The sequence below is a fragment of the Delphinapterus leucas genome, chromosome 21 (genome assembly GCF_059928025.1).
Source record: "Delphinapterus leucas isolate spDelLeu-1000000601 "Yukka" chromosome 21, BTC_Dleu_Yukka2, whole genome shotgun sequence".
Lineage (NCBI taxonomy): Eukaryota > Metazoa > Chordata > Mammalia > Artiodactyla > Monodontidae > Delphinapterus > Delphinapterus leucas.
The window spans coordinates 25,317,228-25,335,897 of record NC_143149.1 but is presented as its reverse complement, the minus strand read 5'-3'; the positions used below and the strand labels follow the sequence as shown (position 1 = coordinate 25,335,897).

The window sequence follows — 18,670 nt, the reverse complement described above, 5'->3', positions numbered from 1 at the left end:
ACATTGGCATTTGCAGAGTCTAATTTGACATGACCTGTGATGACACAGGACACCATCTTCTGAACTCTAGCTAACAGAAACAAGAAACCTATTAACTCTTGTGCTTATCGGCCATGATTCTGAGTCATATGGAAGGGAGATCTGGCTGTGTCTAAAATGGGAAGGTGTCTAGAGATGGAAATATTTGGGAATCAAGTCTCCAGACCTTTTGTTTCCGGGATACTTAAATTAAGCGCTCTGAGAAGTGCTAATTCAAACCCAATCAACCCATAAAAGTGACTCGTCTTTTCTCTCCATGATGCCTAGGTTCAGGTGTATCTTGCAGTCCTAGCTAATATCTGGGGTGTGAAAGGAAGCAGGGAAATGTCAAACTTTAAAGACAAATATCACATGTAGTGATGAAGACAGAATTTATCCCTAAACTCTTTTTCACGTTTCTAAAAGGACTGAATTAGGACAGACTTCATACATAAAGATATAATTACATGAATTTAAGACTAATGTTTTAAACCAGTTTTGGACCATGTCTGCTTTTTCATAGATGAGTTACAGAGCAACCACTAATTCCATAAAACTCTGAAATACTATTTGGGGGTAAAGGCTTTTGAAAAAAAGTAACCAGCAGGCTCTATATGACCTGCAGCCTCCAAACTGGTCTCCTTTGAGGTAATTAGTTCCCAGTGCATGAGTGGAAGGGTATATCAAAATTATCTCCACCCATGAAAACCAAGTAAGTATCGCTTCGGCATGATGTAAACCTTTTAGTAAGTGGTCAGAGATTAGACTGAGAAGACAGTAAAGTCAACAAACCAACAGACAAAAACCCCGCTGGATTTGAAAACAAATAAGTAACAGCTTACTGATGGGCTAGGAATGCTGGTTGGGTATAACTTTCTCCCCCAGTTTAGGTGAAAATGGATCCGGAGAATCTATGAATTCAGTATTCTTATTAAGCGTCGCTTTCAGCTTACTTCGCTCTGATCTTTATTTTACCTTTGCTGTGACTGCCCCCCTGACCCAACCCCACAGCCCCAGAAGAAAGCCAACACATTCTGGAATAAGGGCCACGTCAAAGGCAATATCTGCCTTGGAAACCTCCGGCGAAGACTGCGAGGTGAAACATACGAGAGACTGATTGAGTCATCCCTTGTTGGAATGCCATAAAGGGATACTATCTGGAGGGATGCCAGCCGTCCCTACAACCGTCAGCAATGACACAGCCCTTGATTTGACTTAAGTGAGGCTGGAAGGTAAGGAAGAGTTAACACGTGCGATCGGGAGTCCAGCTCGACCAGAGTTTGGATAACTGGCCACTTAGAATTCTAGAAGGGTCCTGATCGATCACTGAGGCCAGCATTCTGCTCTCAAGGTACAACTGAGGAAACGGAAACATCCCCTCCCCGCCCGCCCCACCCCCCCCAGCCCCGAGGGTCTGAGCCTAAGGTCAGAGCTAGGAACTCCAAGTTTGCTGCACCTTCCACATCGAATCATTCCAGCTCTTTAGGAGTCTGTTGCCTGTCAGCCACGGGGATGATGCGAGAAGCTCACGAGCAGTGAGTTCAGTCAAACCCAAAGATGGCTTCGTCAACCAGAAGCACTCCTAGACCAGGCATCTGCCGCCCCTTATTCTCATTAGAGCGGGTTCCTTAGGTGGGACCGCAGGTCCTTTTACTGGGGTGCTCTCTCCTCTGTAGTAGCTTTGCCCTTCAGTTTTACCTTTCACTATGAGGAGAATCTCGGTAGGAGTCAGGGGTTTCTCTGGCATGCCTGAGGAAGCTGTTACACTCGCGAGGGCCTCCCAAGCCATTAAGACGTCCTCTTGGGCCCCCAGTAGGGCTGCTGTGCCTACTGTTTTCTACAGATGACATCACGATGACAGAGTGGCTTTCTGAAATGATGCTTTCAGTGTGTCCGTTGCTCCAGCTACAGAGGAAATGTGAGAGGCATAGAGAGAGAGAGATTTTTAATTATAGGCACACGTGGAAATGAAAGGAAGTGATCTGACAAGTCTTGCGAATGACTGGTGCATCAGTAGTTCACTACGATATTACTTGTCTCAGAATAGAATTGTTTATAAAGTTGCTTGCTACCGACAGGATCTTGATTTAGACTGGCTTTGCAAGGGTACACTTTATTCATGTGTTCACCCATTCAACACACATTTACCAGATGCCCTTTCGTACTAAGTATTCTTAGAGTCTCTCTGTTCTTGAGTGTCTTAGATTAAGGAAGCACTTGTCTCATGGGCCTCATTTGGAAGTGTAGTGCTACCCTTGGTAGCACGCATTCGGATATCACCAGAGCATTTGAGAATTTAGGGTTCAGCTATTTAGCCAGTTCTCATGTGCATATCCCAGGGCAGTCCAACCACTGGAAGAAGTCAACTTCTAAGTATTGTATGGCATCTAAGACAAACTCTTCCCGGTGCAGTAATTCTGTGAATGGTCAGGCATGAGAAAAGACGATCTCTAAAATAAGGGACAACGATCCTATAAGGTAGGTATCGTTTCCCCTTACTCTGCTAACGGAAAAATTGAGGCTCAGATTCAAACAGCAATTAAGCGGCAGAGCCAGTTTGACATCCAAAGTCTGTTTTTGTCCCAAGCCATACGTTCTACTGTACCTCACTGCCTCATAAGTACCTCCTGTCCCTTTTGTAGGCAGTGAGAGCAAAAGACAATGTGTAAAGATTCGTTCTTCGAGAAATGCCATGCGATTTTTTATTCTCATACCTGTGACTGGGAGTCTGGGTGACAGTAGTGGAGTGATGAGCTGTCGAAGTGTAGTGACTGGTGGAAAAAGACGTCTCCGCCTCTCTCTCGACAATATGCTCGCTGGAGATGACATTTTTAGATACGTATTGCTAGATAAACAAAGAGACACAACTTGAAGATTTAGGGAAGTCAAAATGCTAACAATGTCACATGCACACAATTTATTACATGCTTCGTAATAAATTCTGTTTTTCCAGTGGCCAGATGACAAAACCTATCCCAGCTACTGTAGTCTTTAAATTAGGTAAATGGAGTTGATGGATTGCTCTTTGGATATGCGTGCAATGTAGGTCCTACAGTCATAACTACGTTTTATCAGAAACAGACCTATTTCTTCTCTTTCGTTTCCAATTGATAACATGACTAGAATTCAGTACAAAAGTCTGCCCAATACTTATTTTTGTAATAGTTGTTGCAAATCAAAAACGACGAATAGATATTTGAGTGCAACAAAAGAACAGAGATGGTTTGTCTCGTTTCAAATTTCAAGTCACTAGAAGAATGAAAAAAAACTCTGTTTTGAATCTTTCTTTCTCTTTTAATTTCTCAGTGCCCGTGGTGCCCTAATGATATCGTTGAAATTTTTAACTTGTCAGTGGTAAGACTAGCAGGGCTACTGAGAGATTTGAAAGACTTAACAACAGTTGTCAAGGTTACACATCTTGACAAACCATATAATAGAGGGCCTTATATTTAGTGCAAGTAGATTCTACTTTATTTTCACCACCAAATCACAGTAGCTCTTACCGCCTTTTATTAGTGAGAGAGGGACATCTTTAAATTGCCTTTTAAACACTGTTAGTATTTACACCAAATTGAGTTAAATAACGGGTAAAGACACGGATAGGAATAGTCTTAGATGAAATAGGGCAGTTTATCATCTGATGGGTTATGGGCTCTAAAAGAACCTGATATATTCATGGAAACCAAAAAAAAAAAAACAAAAAAAACTGCAACTTGAATTATGCTTGAAATTATGGCTGGTTCTCTTAACCATGGAAAGGTTATTCCATGTGGATCTTTGCTTTAAGGAAAAGAGAGATGGCACTGTCACATGTAACGATCTATTTTTAGTCTGCGTACCAAATGACTCTTGCCCCTTGGAAGGCAATGTAAGCTCAGTGAATCTAATGAAAATCATGTTTAAAAATGATACAACCCTCACCAGATGCCACTGGGCTAAGTGTTTTATATGGATTATCTTTTTAATGCCCGCAAGAACTTTTTGAAGTAGGTATTATTTTTATGATGAAGAAACAGGGTTTAGAAAAGTTAAAGCTCACAGTAACATAGCTTGAGCCATAATTGGAATCCAGGCAGTCATTCTGCCTCCTATGTATTATATAAAGTGACAGATTATAGGTGTGTCAGTAGTGAATGAATTTAGCAACTGTGCAGAACATTCCAATGAACATACTGGTAGGGGGAGGAAAGCAGCCAATATGTTAATTTGTCAGCACCTAACAGTCTCCTGTGGGTCTTTCCTACAAGACTTGCTGGTGGTTGAACCTCCAGCAACCCTGAACTTGGGTCTCTGATATATTTGCTCCACACAAAACCCATCTTTGACTATAGGATAGAAAATGGTACTGCAAAATAATCTTCCAGCTTTGCCCATAAAAAGCCAGACATCAGAGGGGAATGGAGAAAACAGGAAGAATGATGGCGGAGTAGGAAGGTAGAACTCCAGAAGCCAGGAGAGCTGAGTCCAGCCCTGCCCTGGCCCTTATCTGTAAAAAAAAAACTATGTAAAGACTCTCAGAATCTAATATTTGATGACTTCATTATATTTAAAAGCTGAATGCTCCATAAATTTAAAAAATAGATCTTCGAATGATGAAGGATGTATTTCCTCTGGACGGTTTGGCATCATGTAGAAAGAGTTGGAAAGTATTAAATTCTTCTGGTTTGGCTACTGAGAAGCAAGGTTGGTAATGGCCTTGACCTTTTCATGCCCTAATGTCTCCCTTTGTTAATCAGAATCAGTAAATCATCAGGCACCGGGCAAATGAGCCTAATAAAAAAATAAATGACTCTAGAGCCTTTAGTTCAGTTATCAGGGCTAATCAGTTATAGACTGAAGCAGCCTTCATTTCAAAGTATAAAAAAAAATAAAACATTTCCTTCTGATTCTTGTATCATGAATTTTATTATTTTTCTTTCTTTCTTTTTTTTTTTTTTCTGTTCTTTCTTCTGGTTATGGTTTCCCTACAGAACAAACCCAACATGATTATTCCGATCCCTTAATGAACACTTTATAAGAGGAAACGTGCTTGTTTTACAGTCACCAAATCCACTTAAAAAAATGTTCCCGTTATTTTCCCTTGGCGAAACCTTGGATTCCTGGAAGCCCTGGTGATTAATGGCAGCAGCTAAGAGCCTAAGAGCTTTAGAAAATAAACTTCAAGGTGCCTGAACAGAGGAGAGATGCTGAGCTTTTCCACTGGCCAGAGTCAACATACATTCACCAGCTGCACGTTCTCGGGGGGTGGATTGGGGTGATGGGGCCCGTTGGCTATGTTCACCATGTTGTTTCGTTCAGAGCGAAGACTCTGCCGAAGCCGGTCATGAAGCTTTTTCCGTTGCTTCCTGGATAGGAAAAAAGGAGCATTTATTTTTTCTATTATTTACATTTTTCAGTACAGTCAATTCTTTCTTCTACCAACACACAACTCAAGGCAGTGGCTTGGGAGGGAGGGCGGAGGAGGGAGGCAGTGCCACTTCATCTCAGGAGGGGAATCACCTATTCTTAGCCAGTAGATTTAAGAAGCTGCATGGGATTCTTACAGAAATTGAACTGGACTGCTGAGAGATAAGAAAAAAAAAGAAGACAAGTCAAGTCGAGAGGTGGCTAATACCCCAACTTTCCTAATCAGGCCCTCTTTGCCTAAGTCTGGGGGATGGGCATTTGTCTTAGGTAACAGTTCACGCTATGCAACTGACAAGGTTGATTTCATTTATAGTTTTGCCTGTCTGTGTGTCTTTCAAGAAAATGCAGTTAGTGTTGAATCTGTGCATCACACATAGTGTGTGTATGTATAGAACTGCACGTGAGTGAAGATACGTACTTATTTTGCCGGTAGATTTTGGCACAATTATAATATGATCCTACTCTATTACCACTTCTTTCTGTAACTAGGGAATGAATATTCACGTATTCAGATCGAATATAATAAGACTCATAAGGGGGATTCCGTGAAGGCTTATTTATCTCTATCGCTTGCTCAATTCTGGCAACACACTAAATCCTGGGACATTAAGAAAATGCCATCCATGCCCTTACTTTTATACCATAAGAGCATATTGTCTTTGTTCCTCAACTTGGATCGTAATATTAGTCCCATGACTAGTTTTGGCTCAAGATTTTATATGATGACGTGACAAAATAAAACAAAACTGTTAATAACATTATTTCAGCCTTGAAGCAGGAGTTCTATGTATGAGAGAAAAATGAAAAGAATTCATGTCAAACGGTAATTGTATTTGTTAACATGAACCCAGCTTTTAAAGGACCAACAAAGCAAACACAAATCTGTTTTCATGTTTCTCTTTTATTCTTTCAAAGCAAGTTTTGCTTAATTCTCCTCCTGTGAGATTCCTTTTGTACATCTCTCACTTTGGGAGCATTGGAACCGGTCACCTAATTAGATGGAATTGAAAATTCATCACGATCGTATTTTTTAAAACCCCCTGCATTTCAAACAGCACCAAATGCTCCCTTTATCCGCTAAGTCTGCGTACGGTCGGACGTGTCCTCAGCAGTGAGATGACACGCCCCTCCCCCACAGACACCTGCGTGTGTCCCTGTACAACCCTGTCCCTCCCGCCCTTTCTTCGGTCGTGGGACTGTGGTCAATTATCAGAAGTCTTCTGAACACTTTCACACAAATAGGCAAAGCTTTCTAATGTACGTGATTAGGAAAGGTCCTCAAAATGGATTATTCAGGAGGAAAAAAATAAGGAGAAAATCCCTCTGTGGCGCCCACCCCCTTTTTTCAAGACCAGGCAGTGGAGCTTGCCGGCCAGGCTGTCTGTGCGCTAAGGAGAGAGGGGGTGAGGAGGGCGTTTACTTGGTTTTGCAGTAGGCCACCACACACATGATGCCGACCACAAGCAGCGCAATGCAGATGCCGGTGATGGTGAGTACTCTCTTCTGGTAGAGCTCCTCCGCTTCTGGAAAGGGACGAGAGCAGACGTCAGCAAACGTCCCTGACCCTTGCCGGGACTTACAACTGAACAGTTGGCATGCTGTATTGTCCATGTTTACAAGAAAATACCCACGGGACACTTCATTCCTCTTGCAGACGTACTTAAGGTGTAGCATACTCTGCACTACATTTTGAGCATAAAATGGCAAAGCCCGTTGGGGGCCATTCATAATTTTAAAAATGATATTATTCAATTACTTTAATGATAAGTTATAGATATATGTGTACTAAACTGGCACATCATAAACATTAATTATAAAATAATGATTTGGTTAAAACTGTAGATTTTTTTTTAAAAAAAAATCTCTTGCAAAGACAACAGGAATCAACACCAGTAAAAGGAGCCGGCATTGGCACCACTGGGACCCTCTGTCTCCTTCTTTCCTTCTTCCCATCCTCCCAGCCCCCTCCCCTCCCTCACCCTGAGCCTCTTTGGATTTCCCAGCTATTTCCTATTCCTGTGGTCTTTACAAAGAGCCACTTCTAACTTAAAAAAAAAAAAAAAGAAAATCAAAGACATTTGCAAACATGAGCTTGACTTGTAGTTAGCAACAAAACTGATGCAGGATCCCTATGATTTAACAGTAAAATGCAAACATAAGCACCATGACAGGGAGTAGCAGGGCACTGTATCAGAGAAACCCCATACGATGGGTGGGATCGTCCCGTCCTGGGCCATGATGAAGATTTGTCCTTTGAGGAACAATTATTATTACTTCACCAGTTGTACTTAGAGACCTAATTTATGGCACTACAAAACCACCGGCACAAATGATACATGATTTGAAATAGATTGTACTCTCCTGCATTGACCAACTTGGCCAATTAGCTAATGTCGGTTGCACTAAGGAGATGGGATGCTTAGAACTTTCAGGTGAAGGTACTGCTGTACCCCCAGTGCAACCAGTTTCTGCTTCATGGAAGGCTTTCTATTTGCCAGTCGGGTTTTGTGGGGCTAACTTGCTTAGACTATGGTTGGTCAGGTTCTTAACAAGATTGGCTGATTTAATGGTGAACCTGATCCTCTTAGGAGCTAAGCTTCCAACCAGTCCTATCACACGTATTATTGGGAGATATTCACGAGTTCAATGAGAAAGAGAACTCGACTGAGGCATAATAAGCGGTGTGAGCTGTATTTACTCTTCTGATTAACAAGCTGGTCAAGAACTGGGGAATATTTTACCAATGAAGGTCTCTTATCTGGACATCAACATGGGGCCTTATGGAACATTTTCAGTTTACATTCTCTGTCTCAGCAACCACACTTTTTTTCTCTGCTGAGAGAGGGCAAGTCGCTGGAAGTCTTCTTGAAATGAAAAAGTGCAATGTAATTTCTATGATACAGTAGACTTTATCATTAAACAAAACATTTCCTACAAGCCAAGCCCATGGTAATCAAATTCCAGTTAACAGGTCAGGAACATTGTCAAATCAAATTAATAAGAGCACTGATTATTATTAACAGGAGGAAGAGAAAGAAGTAAGAGACCAGAATGCTGCAGAGATTATACAAAAACAAACCAGAAGTGTTGGAAGTGGAAAAGAAACAAACGGAGAGGACAGACGGGCTGACAGAATGACGGAGAGAGGGAGGAAGCCAGGTAGGAGGGAAAACAAGGTTAAGAAGTGAAGGAGCTATCTGAAGTCCCTGGCACAGCATGCCTGGTACTAAGGGAGGAAAAATAAATACATAAAAGAAAACCAGAGGGAGGAAGTGCTGGGGTGGGAGGAAGTGCTGGGGTGGGAGGAAAGGTGGATGCAGATTTGGAAGGGTTACCCCATACAGCATAACTCCTAACCTAGGCTGGCGGTCGCGTGGAAGCCACGATTAGAAAGCAAAGCAGCTGGTGCAGCTGATACACTGCGGGGCGACAACGGACCGGGAGACATAGAGCGGTGTCACGTAGTTGTGTGCCGCAGAAGTCAAATGAGGACATGGCACGTGGATGCTTGTATGTTAATTGCGAGTGTCTGCTGCCTCCTACCTCCCCTCCCACATAGACACAGGACAGGGAATTCAATTTCATAAGGTGTTAATCTGTGAGCTGATGCCCCTGGGGCCTCCGCCTGGACCGGGCACCCGGATCAGTTTTCAGCACTAAGTCTAAACAGCAAAGGCATCGCCCCACTGGTCCTTCTCCAGGGATTCAGGACACAGAGCAGGGATCCTTTGGTTGTGATGAACTGGTTACAAACCAGAAGTGTAAAAGTATCATTGCCTAGAAAATGAAGACCCTACTATACCTCTTTCGCTTACTCTCTTTTTTTCTTCTTTCCAAATGGCAAGCACTTGGCAGCATTGCCATCTTCCCATTCTATCTTTAGAAAAACCTGGGAAATTGCTTCTGCACACTGCAAAAAGAGGACCTAGCCAAGGGCCATAGGGGGAAAGGCATCGTGCCTCTCACGGACTCTTTGGCAAGTTTTTTGGTGGTTGTTAATTATAAAATAGACTAATTTGGGTTTGTGAACAAATCGTATGTGGTGACTTGCCCATTCTTCCTAGGTTATGTCAGAAGACACAGTTTTTCCAGGAAAGTCAATCATGGAAATAGAAAGGCAGCCCAGTAAAGGCCAAAGGGCAAAAGAAAAGTGCTAAATGAACTAACTAAAACCGAGGCCCCTAGAACGCAGATGTGGATCAGCGTTCTGTATTCACATCAGCATGTTTGCGTTAAATGTTTTTCATCTAAGTTTCTGATTTTCCAGTGGTTTACTAGATCAGGTGACCCTCACAAAATAAATGTGTTCAAAGAGAAATACCTGATGAACAATAATATAAACAATGAGTTTTTAAAAAAACCCTTTTCCCCCCCCTTATTTTTTTTCCTAGTGTGACAGGGTCAATAGGACAAGAACAGGTTAGAGGCAGTGTTGAAAAAAAGAATCCATCAGGCTCGTTGGCGGATCTGCCTTATTAATGAGTTGCAACACTTCTGAGTCTTTATGGTTTGGCTGGATGCATTGAATGAACCAGATCAAGCATGTTTTTCAGACTGATCTGGCTAGGCCAAGAGACAGAAGCCTTGGCTGTCTCAATTTTAATTGACCTTTAAAGTCGGATTTTCCTTAAAGATGGAATGTTCTGGCTGGCTGGGGACTTTGGAACCTCTGGAAGGTTTGCCCTTAAGAGGTCAAACCTTAAGCTTACCAAGGTAACCCCTGGTGTGGGTACCACATCAGTGTGCCTTTACTAATCCTTCAGATCTTACTGAGGGAGGTTATACATCTGAAATATCCATCACCCTACTTCATTGTTTGGGAAGAGAAATATTAAATTTAATAATTACACCCTAAAGTGATAAAGCAGGAAAGATGCTGTTAGGGAGAAGAGGGGAGGTGACGGTGGTATTTTTTTTCTTCCTTTCAGGTAAGGCCAATAAGTCTTTTTCGAAGTGGGATAATTTTTATCCCAAGGAAAGTAACCTGAATAGATAACTCCCCTCGTGTAGACCACCCGCCCCCTGCGGGATGTTGGTGGGACCTCTTGTGTTCCTTACTCTTGGGTGACGTTCTCTGATGTGCAAAGGACCACTCACATGAACGTGGGGCTCTTCCCATCAAGTGAATAGTTTTCTCTTGGAATATTTTTGGGGGCAATGAGCAATTAATTGAGTTTCTATCCCTGGAATGGATAGAGCTTGTAACAACCTGATTTTCCACAAATTATGGGAAGTACATTAGGTGTAGACTGTGATGTTATCATTGAAATGAAAGCAACAGCTATAAGGTGCTCTCACCGCATGATGTCACTGACACCAGCTGGTTGGGGACCAGATATTCCTGTAATCAGGACATGGCTTTATTGACCAACGGTCACGTTCCTGGGGGCCTGCACTGTGGAGCCTCTGGAAGAATAGAATGGCTTCCCCTTCCTCCCAAGACTGGCCTTTTCTCCCAACTCTTTAGGGTGAAGGCTTTCCAAAGAAGTCTGCCCCCAATTCACATGCTCATAGGAGATATTTTACATTTGCAGTGTGAAAATGTCTATTTGATTACTTGTTGGGGTATAGTGACTCAAGTTTAATTCTGTTAGTGCTAGAATTTCCAACTAAAATAGCACAAGGCTATTTCATTCTGTTTTCTGTTTCCTTGTTCATGAGATAATGAAATCGACTGGCACAGTGCTTGAGTAGCTCCAGAAAACCAGAGTAATCCAAGTCTATGCATATAATATGTTTCAGATTAAGATGTTACTATATTAATAGATGATTTTTACATTGTATGTCAAGCTCCCATCAGCCTAAAACGTGGAGCGTTCTTACACTGATGTATGTAAAGCTTCTTCTGTTCTCAGGCTTCTGGTTTGGTTCTTCCTACAGCCTTATAAACCACTCCAACGTACCCCAGCTCGGAAATAACAGCATGGCCAGATCAACCAGTGGGTCAGAGAACATGGGATATATGTGAATTTGCAGCAGGTAAGGTGATTTTAAACTCTAAGTGAAAACTGGGAATCTAAAAGCTGGTGCACTCAGTACCATGTCGGTAAACTAACCATAGATTGAAGGCAAAGAAATCACTGTTATAGCTGTATGATCCCTTCTAAAGAGAAAGGAAATTAGTTAGGAACTGAAAAGGGAAGAATAGACAGGGGGGGAAAAAAAAAAGGGTTTCAGCTCATAGGCTCTAAATTCTGCAGGCTAAAAGGAATGATGATTGGTCCATACCCATAAATTCAATCCCAAGATGCTCTGCCAATGCAGAAAGTTGACAAAAAAAAAAGAAAGAAAGGGAAAAAGTTTCAGAAAAGAGCAATACACTGCACTCCAAAACACATTACACACGACTATTATGGCTCTGTGCGTGCACATTGAACAGACAAACGGCGGATGGTTAAGGAAGCAGTGCTCAGGTACGCCCCCATGAGTCCACAGAGGGAACTTCTCTTTTAAGAGGTGCGCAAATACCAGCACACTGTGTCTTTATTAACCCTTAAAAGACCTTACTGAGGGAGAAGTTGTACGGCTGAACTCTCCTCTATGCTATTTCATTATTTGGGAATAGAATACTGTATTTATCATCAGAGACAGCATTTGGCATTATTTCATTCTTCTCTTTTCAAAAGGCAGACTTGAAGTTCCAGGGAGGTGAAATTGTTTTGCCCAAAGACACACAGTGGCAGAGCTAGGAGGTGAAGCCAAGTAATTTGGTTGGAAAATTTCATCACAATGGATTTATATAGCTATGCTCTAATATTTCTTGTTGCTTTAGTTATTTTTTAAAAACGATTTCCTTTTCTCCAAACCTTCTACTCTCTCCACCACTTACATGACAAGGAGCAAACATTTCTGCTCAGAAAGCCAGACGGGGCACTGGGGCACTGGAGCCTGCTTCCAGTTTTCCATATAATTCCTGTGTGGTATAGGACAGCTCTGAATGCCTCACGTTTTCAATTGGTTAAAAAAAGAAAAAAGAGGTGGGGGGAGGATGCAATTCCTGGGTTCTTTAGTTAAATTTAATTTACTACTACTTCAAATCACGAAGAGCCAATTAGATGATCACTTCCCAGTGCTTAGCTCCAATGCCCAGATGACAGCTGAAGGGCACAGGCACCCAGGGAAGCTGCAGGGCTGCCCAGGGAAAGGGACTCAAAGTTGTGTGCTCACAGCCCACAGTCCTGGCAGACCTGACTGACGAGGGACCGGGATTGCAGGACCAGCAGAACCTGCACAGGCTCAAGTGACGAAATGGGGCCGAAAAACCAAAACAAACAAACAGAAAAAACCAAAAACCTCTGGAAAGGACCCATTCCATTCTTGAAACAAAAAGTTGTTAACCAAATTTCATCATGTGCGGCCCTTCAGGATTTCCTTATTTGTGCGTGGGTGGTGGAGAGGCAGGTGGGAAGGAGGGGCAGGATAAAAACAAACAGAGGGGTTCTGTGGTCTATCTTTCTTCCCTTGGTCACTGATTAGAGAGGTACCAGGACAGTCCCCCAAATGTGACAAGGCATCTGTTAAGTTTGAAAACATGTGATAGAGGGGTATTTCTCTTACAGAAGCATCAGTTTGGACGTGAGCAAAGCCCCTCATATAGAGAAGGGAAAGGAGGAGGTAAGTATGTTTGGAGTCATCCTCGTTTCAGGTCCTTTCTCTGCCATTTACCTGTTCAGTGACTTTGGACAAGTTAATTTCTTGTTGACAAAATGCTTATGATATTGATAAATGCCTCACAGGGTGACCCTGTGGAATAAAGGAGACATGAAGTATGTCTGCCAACAGCAGAGGGGTTCAACAGCGTGGGGAACAGACATATCTGGAGATTTACTTTGGGCCACTTGCTGCATGGATGTAGGTTTACTTCTGATTAATGTCACGGCCCTCAAAACTCTGATAGCTCCTGGGATATTTCAAGAATTTAGATTTAAAAAAAGAAACTTGCCACCTCTTAAGGAAACGAAGTTTCCTAGATTTAAAAAATCTATATCTATATATGTAGATGATATAGATATATACATAGTGCATCTAGTAACAATGATAAAGAGGCACTTGATATAACAGAGAGTTCCGTTTGCCTTGAGTCCAGGGTACTCAGGCAAATCACCTACATTTTTCATAAATTTAAAGCCAGAGGATGTAGGGTTACTTTGGTTGCACAATGTTCACAGCAAAATTAACAACTTTTTCCAATTCAAACGAATTTCTCTTGCCTCTGTGCAACATTCAATTTGACGAACTGACATTTCCCCCCCCCCCCCGTTTGTTTCCTCCATATAAACTTCGGAACATCAAGATACCAAAATTCATTTTCCGAAGAACTGATCATAAATTTCCTTACACATTTACGTGAGAAAGTGACTCAATTTTTCTCCCTAGAACCCTCTCTATCTCTTGCCTTTTCCTCCTACGTCAGTAATAATTTAAGGGTTAAAATCAAGAGATAACTACAGAAACTCTTTCCAGAGAAGAGAATCATGATTCCATGCCTACGTGAACACTGCTAATTGTCTATATTAGTTGCACAGAAAGCTTGGTTAAGTCTTCAATGAAATTAGTAGCATGCTCATGCATACATATTACTGCATTTACAGTTTTATAGGTAAGTCTGTGAGCCTAACTCTAATTTCATTTCATGGGAAGTCATTCATATCAGGCAGCTCCAATTTCAGTAATTCAAAGGGAAATTGGTACTTAAAATTGGAATCTCTTCTGGCTATAAACCCTAACAAGGAAACAAGCAGAGGAAGCATGCATCAGTCACACTAGTCCCATAGCAAATGCTACTCTAATTTATTTTTACTATTGGTGGCTACATTTCTTTCATTGTGAGTCAGAAAAGTAGGATACACAAACACTTTTCATTTTCTGAAGAGGTCATTACTTTCTATCTTTTCTATTTAATCTAATGTTGGCTTAGGCTTATTACATATGTGTTTCCTATTGAACTTCTGCCTAGCCACTCCATTTTTCAAATTAAATTAGTGATTCAAAAACACGAAGGTTACTGTAAACAGTTTAGTTTCCTTTTCTACATGTGATTTCCTGCTGTGCAGTAAGCAATATAAAAAATTAATTTAAATCTAAGAGTCTTCAGAAACTATTAAATATTGACTCGCTAATCCTTTGTTTTAGGATTTTTATAATAGTTTGAAGAAAACTGATTAACCTGTAGGTTAATTTAAATTTTCAATTGCATTAGAGAAAAGAACAAGAAAACAACTTTTTTAAAAACTGAAATTGTCCATACATGCAATTATAATTTCTGTTAAATCTGAAGACATTGAGGATTTTATTCCTTAACATCTTGGGTCTCCTTATGCAAATAATCTCAAAGAGGTAGGTGTCCTCTTGACTTTCTGCCCCTCTGAGGTTTCTAGAGGGGTCCCGTCAATGTCATTTCTAATTAGGAGCAATTTAGCACCTGACTTCTAATTTTCGACTTACCTTTACAAATGTAGATTTTTTTTTCACATATACCAACCCATATTGCCACTGAGCCCTTCGAAATGTAATAGGAAACTCTCTCCTTCCTTCCAAGTTTCCACATGCCATGAGCAAGTATTGATGCATTCACAAAAACACACACAGTGAAATCTCACTAACGCTCAGCTGGAGTTGATGATAATTTTGTCATAGGTTGAGTGTGTCTTTATTCTACTTTCAGCAAGATACACACGTTTGATAAAGAAATTAATAACTTCAGAGAGTCTTTAAAACATTTAGAAAAGTCAACACAAATAATTTAGGCACTAGTAACCTATGGTTCAAAAAAACTTTTAAGGCTAAGTTTACTCATTCTGAGAATATGCCTACAAGTTCTAAAATTGTACTCTTTTAAAATAGTCTATAATTTGGGCTATTCTATAATTACTTCCTATTAAATGTTAGTTTATACATGACCTATTTGCTCCATACTGCCTGTAACTATTGAAGCTGTGAGTGCTTTTTTTCTAGAACGTCTATAAAGTGATTATCGATTGTCTATATATATATATACACACACACACACACACACACGCACTCTCTCACACACACACACACACACACACACACACAAAATGATGAACACAATCCTTTCAAGTAGGAATTCAGTGTCAAGAAGGGTGAAATTTGAAGCTGACTAACCTTGACACTATCTTCCTAGAAAGTATTATAAATATGTTTTATTTCAAGGAAAATGGCTTCCTTCAAGAACACTCTATAAAATATACATGTGTTCCTTTCTTTTATATTTTAAATCAGTTTTTATAAATCAATAAATGTCCCATAGGACACCCTGACCAGACAAACTGTATTAAATCCTAATAATGTAAGTAAGTTATGTGTTAATAAGCATTTAAAAAATTGTACGTTCTTTTAGGATGTGATTCTTCAACTGAAAATGTGGTTGGGTAAGTTGAACAATGTTTCTCTTGGAAGCTGGGGAATATCTTTTCTTTTAAAATGTATGTTATGCATTTCAAACTTTATGAACACCAATAAGTAAATTTTAAACATTACCATGGTGGCAACACTTTTTAGTTTTTGTGTAGCCTTCATTGTTACTTGAACATAAAGTTCTCAGAGCAGCAAACATTTATTTTCCTGCCTTCTATGTGAAGGTCTGCAGAAATAAACATTGAGAATTTAAGACATGGAAGTTAGAAAATTAACTCTGGGCAAGACAATTTTGGAAAGCAGTTTCTGATTGGAAGCTCTTGCTTTTCCAGACATGAGGCAGCGTTGATGATGCATAGTCACTACAGATTTTGTTTATAAATGTGCTTCCTATCAATCTTTGTTAAATCAGGTTAAAAATGAATGCTGCTTTCCTGGACATCTTCCAAAAGTGCCACTGAAAGCTTACTAAAGAATTTATTCAAGGACTCACACTCAGATTAAATACACAGTAGCTATTTTAAAATTATATCTTATGAAAGAGAAGATGGTCTAAAAGAGAAGCTGAGAACATTTTTTCAGGTTATTGCCATCAGATCTCACTGCATTATCATTTTGGGGGAATATCTTCATTTTTTAATGCTTTTCTCTATCTGGTACTTCAACATTGCTTTCAGTGCACAATGGTATTCCAAAATTTTAAGTACAATGCACATGTTCAGAATTTTCATTAAATTCTAAGATATAAATGTATTGAATTTACAGTCACATGGATTTGCTAAATCTATGTCATTTGAATACAAACAAACACATTTCTAAAAGGAAATTACTATATTAAGTAAAATTCTACTTTTACCTTCTGTTCTTACTTTCCATCTTATCTACCTTTGTAACAATATTCTACAGCTGTAGAGAGAACAATTCTGTCCACTAAAGGCATTTTAAAGATTCTGAATAAAGGGGAGACCGTGTTTGAAAACTTAGCGATGCCAATTTACCAATTTTTCACAACATAAAATGGTCTGTAACATAATTTTTGACCTGTAGCCTTTGTAAATACATAATAAGTACCACGTCACTAAAAAAAAAAAAATAGTTTGAATAGTATGGGCCTAATCGCCCCATAATGCATATGAAATTTCTTTATTCTTCCATGTCTGTTAACATAAGGAACAGAATCTTATTCTTTGCATGTATACAAGTAAGAGTCAAATCTCATTCTTTTAGAGCCCCCAAATGACCAATTGCTATCACTGTTTCTTGTGTTACATGAACTTATACCCTAATACGCTATGTGAAATATTTCTTGGGGTGAGAAATTGACACTCTGAATCAGAGGTTGACAAATGCATTACGATGCTTTTGTAAATAAAGTTTCAATAGTACACAGCCATGCTTATGAGTTCTTGCATTGTTTATGACCGCTTTTGTGCTACAGTGGCCAAGTTTTCTGTGGTTACGACACTGATGGTATGGTCTGCAAACACAGAAGTATGTACCATCTGATCCTTTACAGAAAAATATTTGTCAACCTTTGATCTAAATGGATAACAATATGGAATCCATTTTAAATATAATGCTTTGAAAGCTCCAGAATTAAAAGCTACAGTCCTCATTCACAAAAGCAGGAGAAATACATAGTTTAGTTATCCGTGCAATTATATACAATGTGAATTGGGTCTTTTAGGAATGATGTCCAAGACTTCATGAAGCCACAGAAATCAATCAAAATTTCCCAGTTCTCATTAAAAAATATATATCTAGCAGTGAACTGTGATATTTCAAAGTAACTAATAAATATTTTTAAAAAACAATTTTCCTAAAATTATTACTGAAACTAGAATAACTAACATAAATAAATGATTTAACAATTCATCTAAAAATCATTTAGACCCGAATCACTTTTTTCCTAAACAAGGTCAATAGAAGCCTGGCTATCTCCTTTGCTGTAAGATGTTTGTTTGTTTTTAATTTTCCTACTCAGTGCTTTTTTTAAACTTAAATGCAAACTGTTTGGTTAATGAAGAGAAACATCTGCACTCTTTTTATTCTGTTTATTTGTTAGAAGTAACACATTCTGAACCGAAATGAACTTACCATCATTTCAAGTGTGTACTGGTTACAACTTAGCGAACATCCTTTTCAGGATGGGGTCATTTTATAAAGAAGATGGACTGTCCAGTGGAATGATTTTATTTTATCAATAAAAGTGAGACTTTTAAATGCCTTTATTATCATTGCACTGTGTGATACAGACTATCATTTTGTATCACATTATTCAAGATCAATTTCAGAAGCATCGGAGCCTCACACACCTATGAGCATCTCGGAGCCAACTAGTCATGAACAGAGGAAGTAATACAATTGCTTTTGTTAATGTTCTCATGCGACAGGCAGAGGCAGTCAATGTTAGACCTGGTAAAACACATCTAGCTCTAGGTGAAATCTGAGGGAAGATGCAGCAACAAGAAAGCAGCACCGACTGAGCATGCTCCTATTCAGGCAGAGACAGAAAGGGAGTGGACGTACTGTAGAAGCTGGCCATTACGTAGTTTTGGCAGCGATCACCAGTAAACTCATTTGGGCACCTGAGAGAAGAAACAAAAAAAACAATGGTAGAAAAAAACAGAGAAAAAGAGAAGAGGTGAATATATGCCAGAAAGAAGCTCCTTCAGTGACATTTGATTGAACTTGGTGAGTTCACCCTCAGGAACTGAGTCTTTGTCCTAATGGTGGCTTTTAGACTCTGGCATTTCCCCCAAAGGGTTAAAAATTTGGACAGAAATGATAGAAAGATCCCAGCATTTTAAGTGACCGCATTCTCTCAAAGGGAGTCACTTGAAGTGAAAGCAGATGTTTTCTTTAACTA

The 18,670-nt window shown here is 39.9% G+C and overlaps 1 protein-coding gene across 8 annotated transcripts in view; it reads right to left on the bottom strand.

Moving 5' to 3' along the window:
- Positions 1-18,670, bottom strand: part of LOC111173487 (pro-neuregulin-1, membrane-bound isoform) — a 227,125-nt gene that overhangs the window by 10,598 nt on the left and 197,857 nt on the right. For 4 of the 8 annotated variants that reach the window (XM_030762564.2, XM_030762563.2, XM_089903747.1 and 1 more), the window contains 5 exons: positions 18,331-18,389; positions 6,845-6,947; positions 5,237-5,363; positions 2,733-2,863; positions 1,717-1,923 (listed from right to left, as the gene is read on the bottom strand). In XM_030762564.2, coding sequence (XP_030618424.1) covers positions 1,717-1,923; positions 2,733-2,863; positions 5,237-5,363; positions 6,845-6,947; positions 18,331-18,389 — 627 coding nt within the window. The remainder of the gene's footprint in view (positions 1-1,716; positions 1,924-2,732; positions 2,864-5,236; positions 5,364-6,844; positions 6,948-18,330; positions 18,390-18,670) is intronic. The other 4 variants (XM_089903748.1, XM_030762562.2, XM_089903746.1 and 1 more) reach the window with 1 other exon arrangement.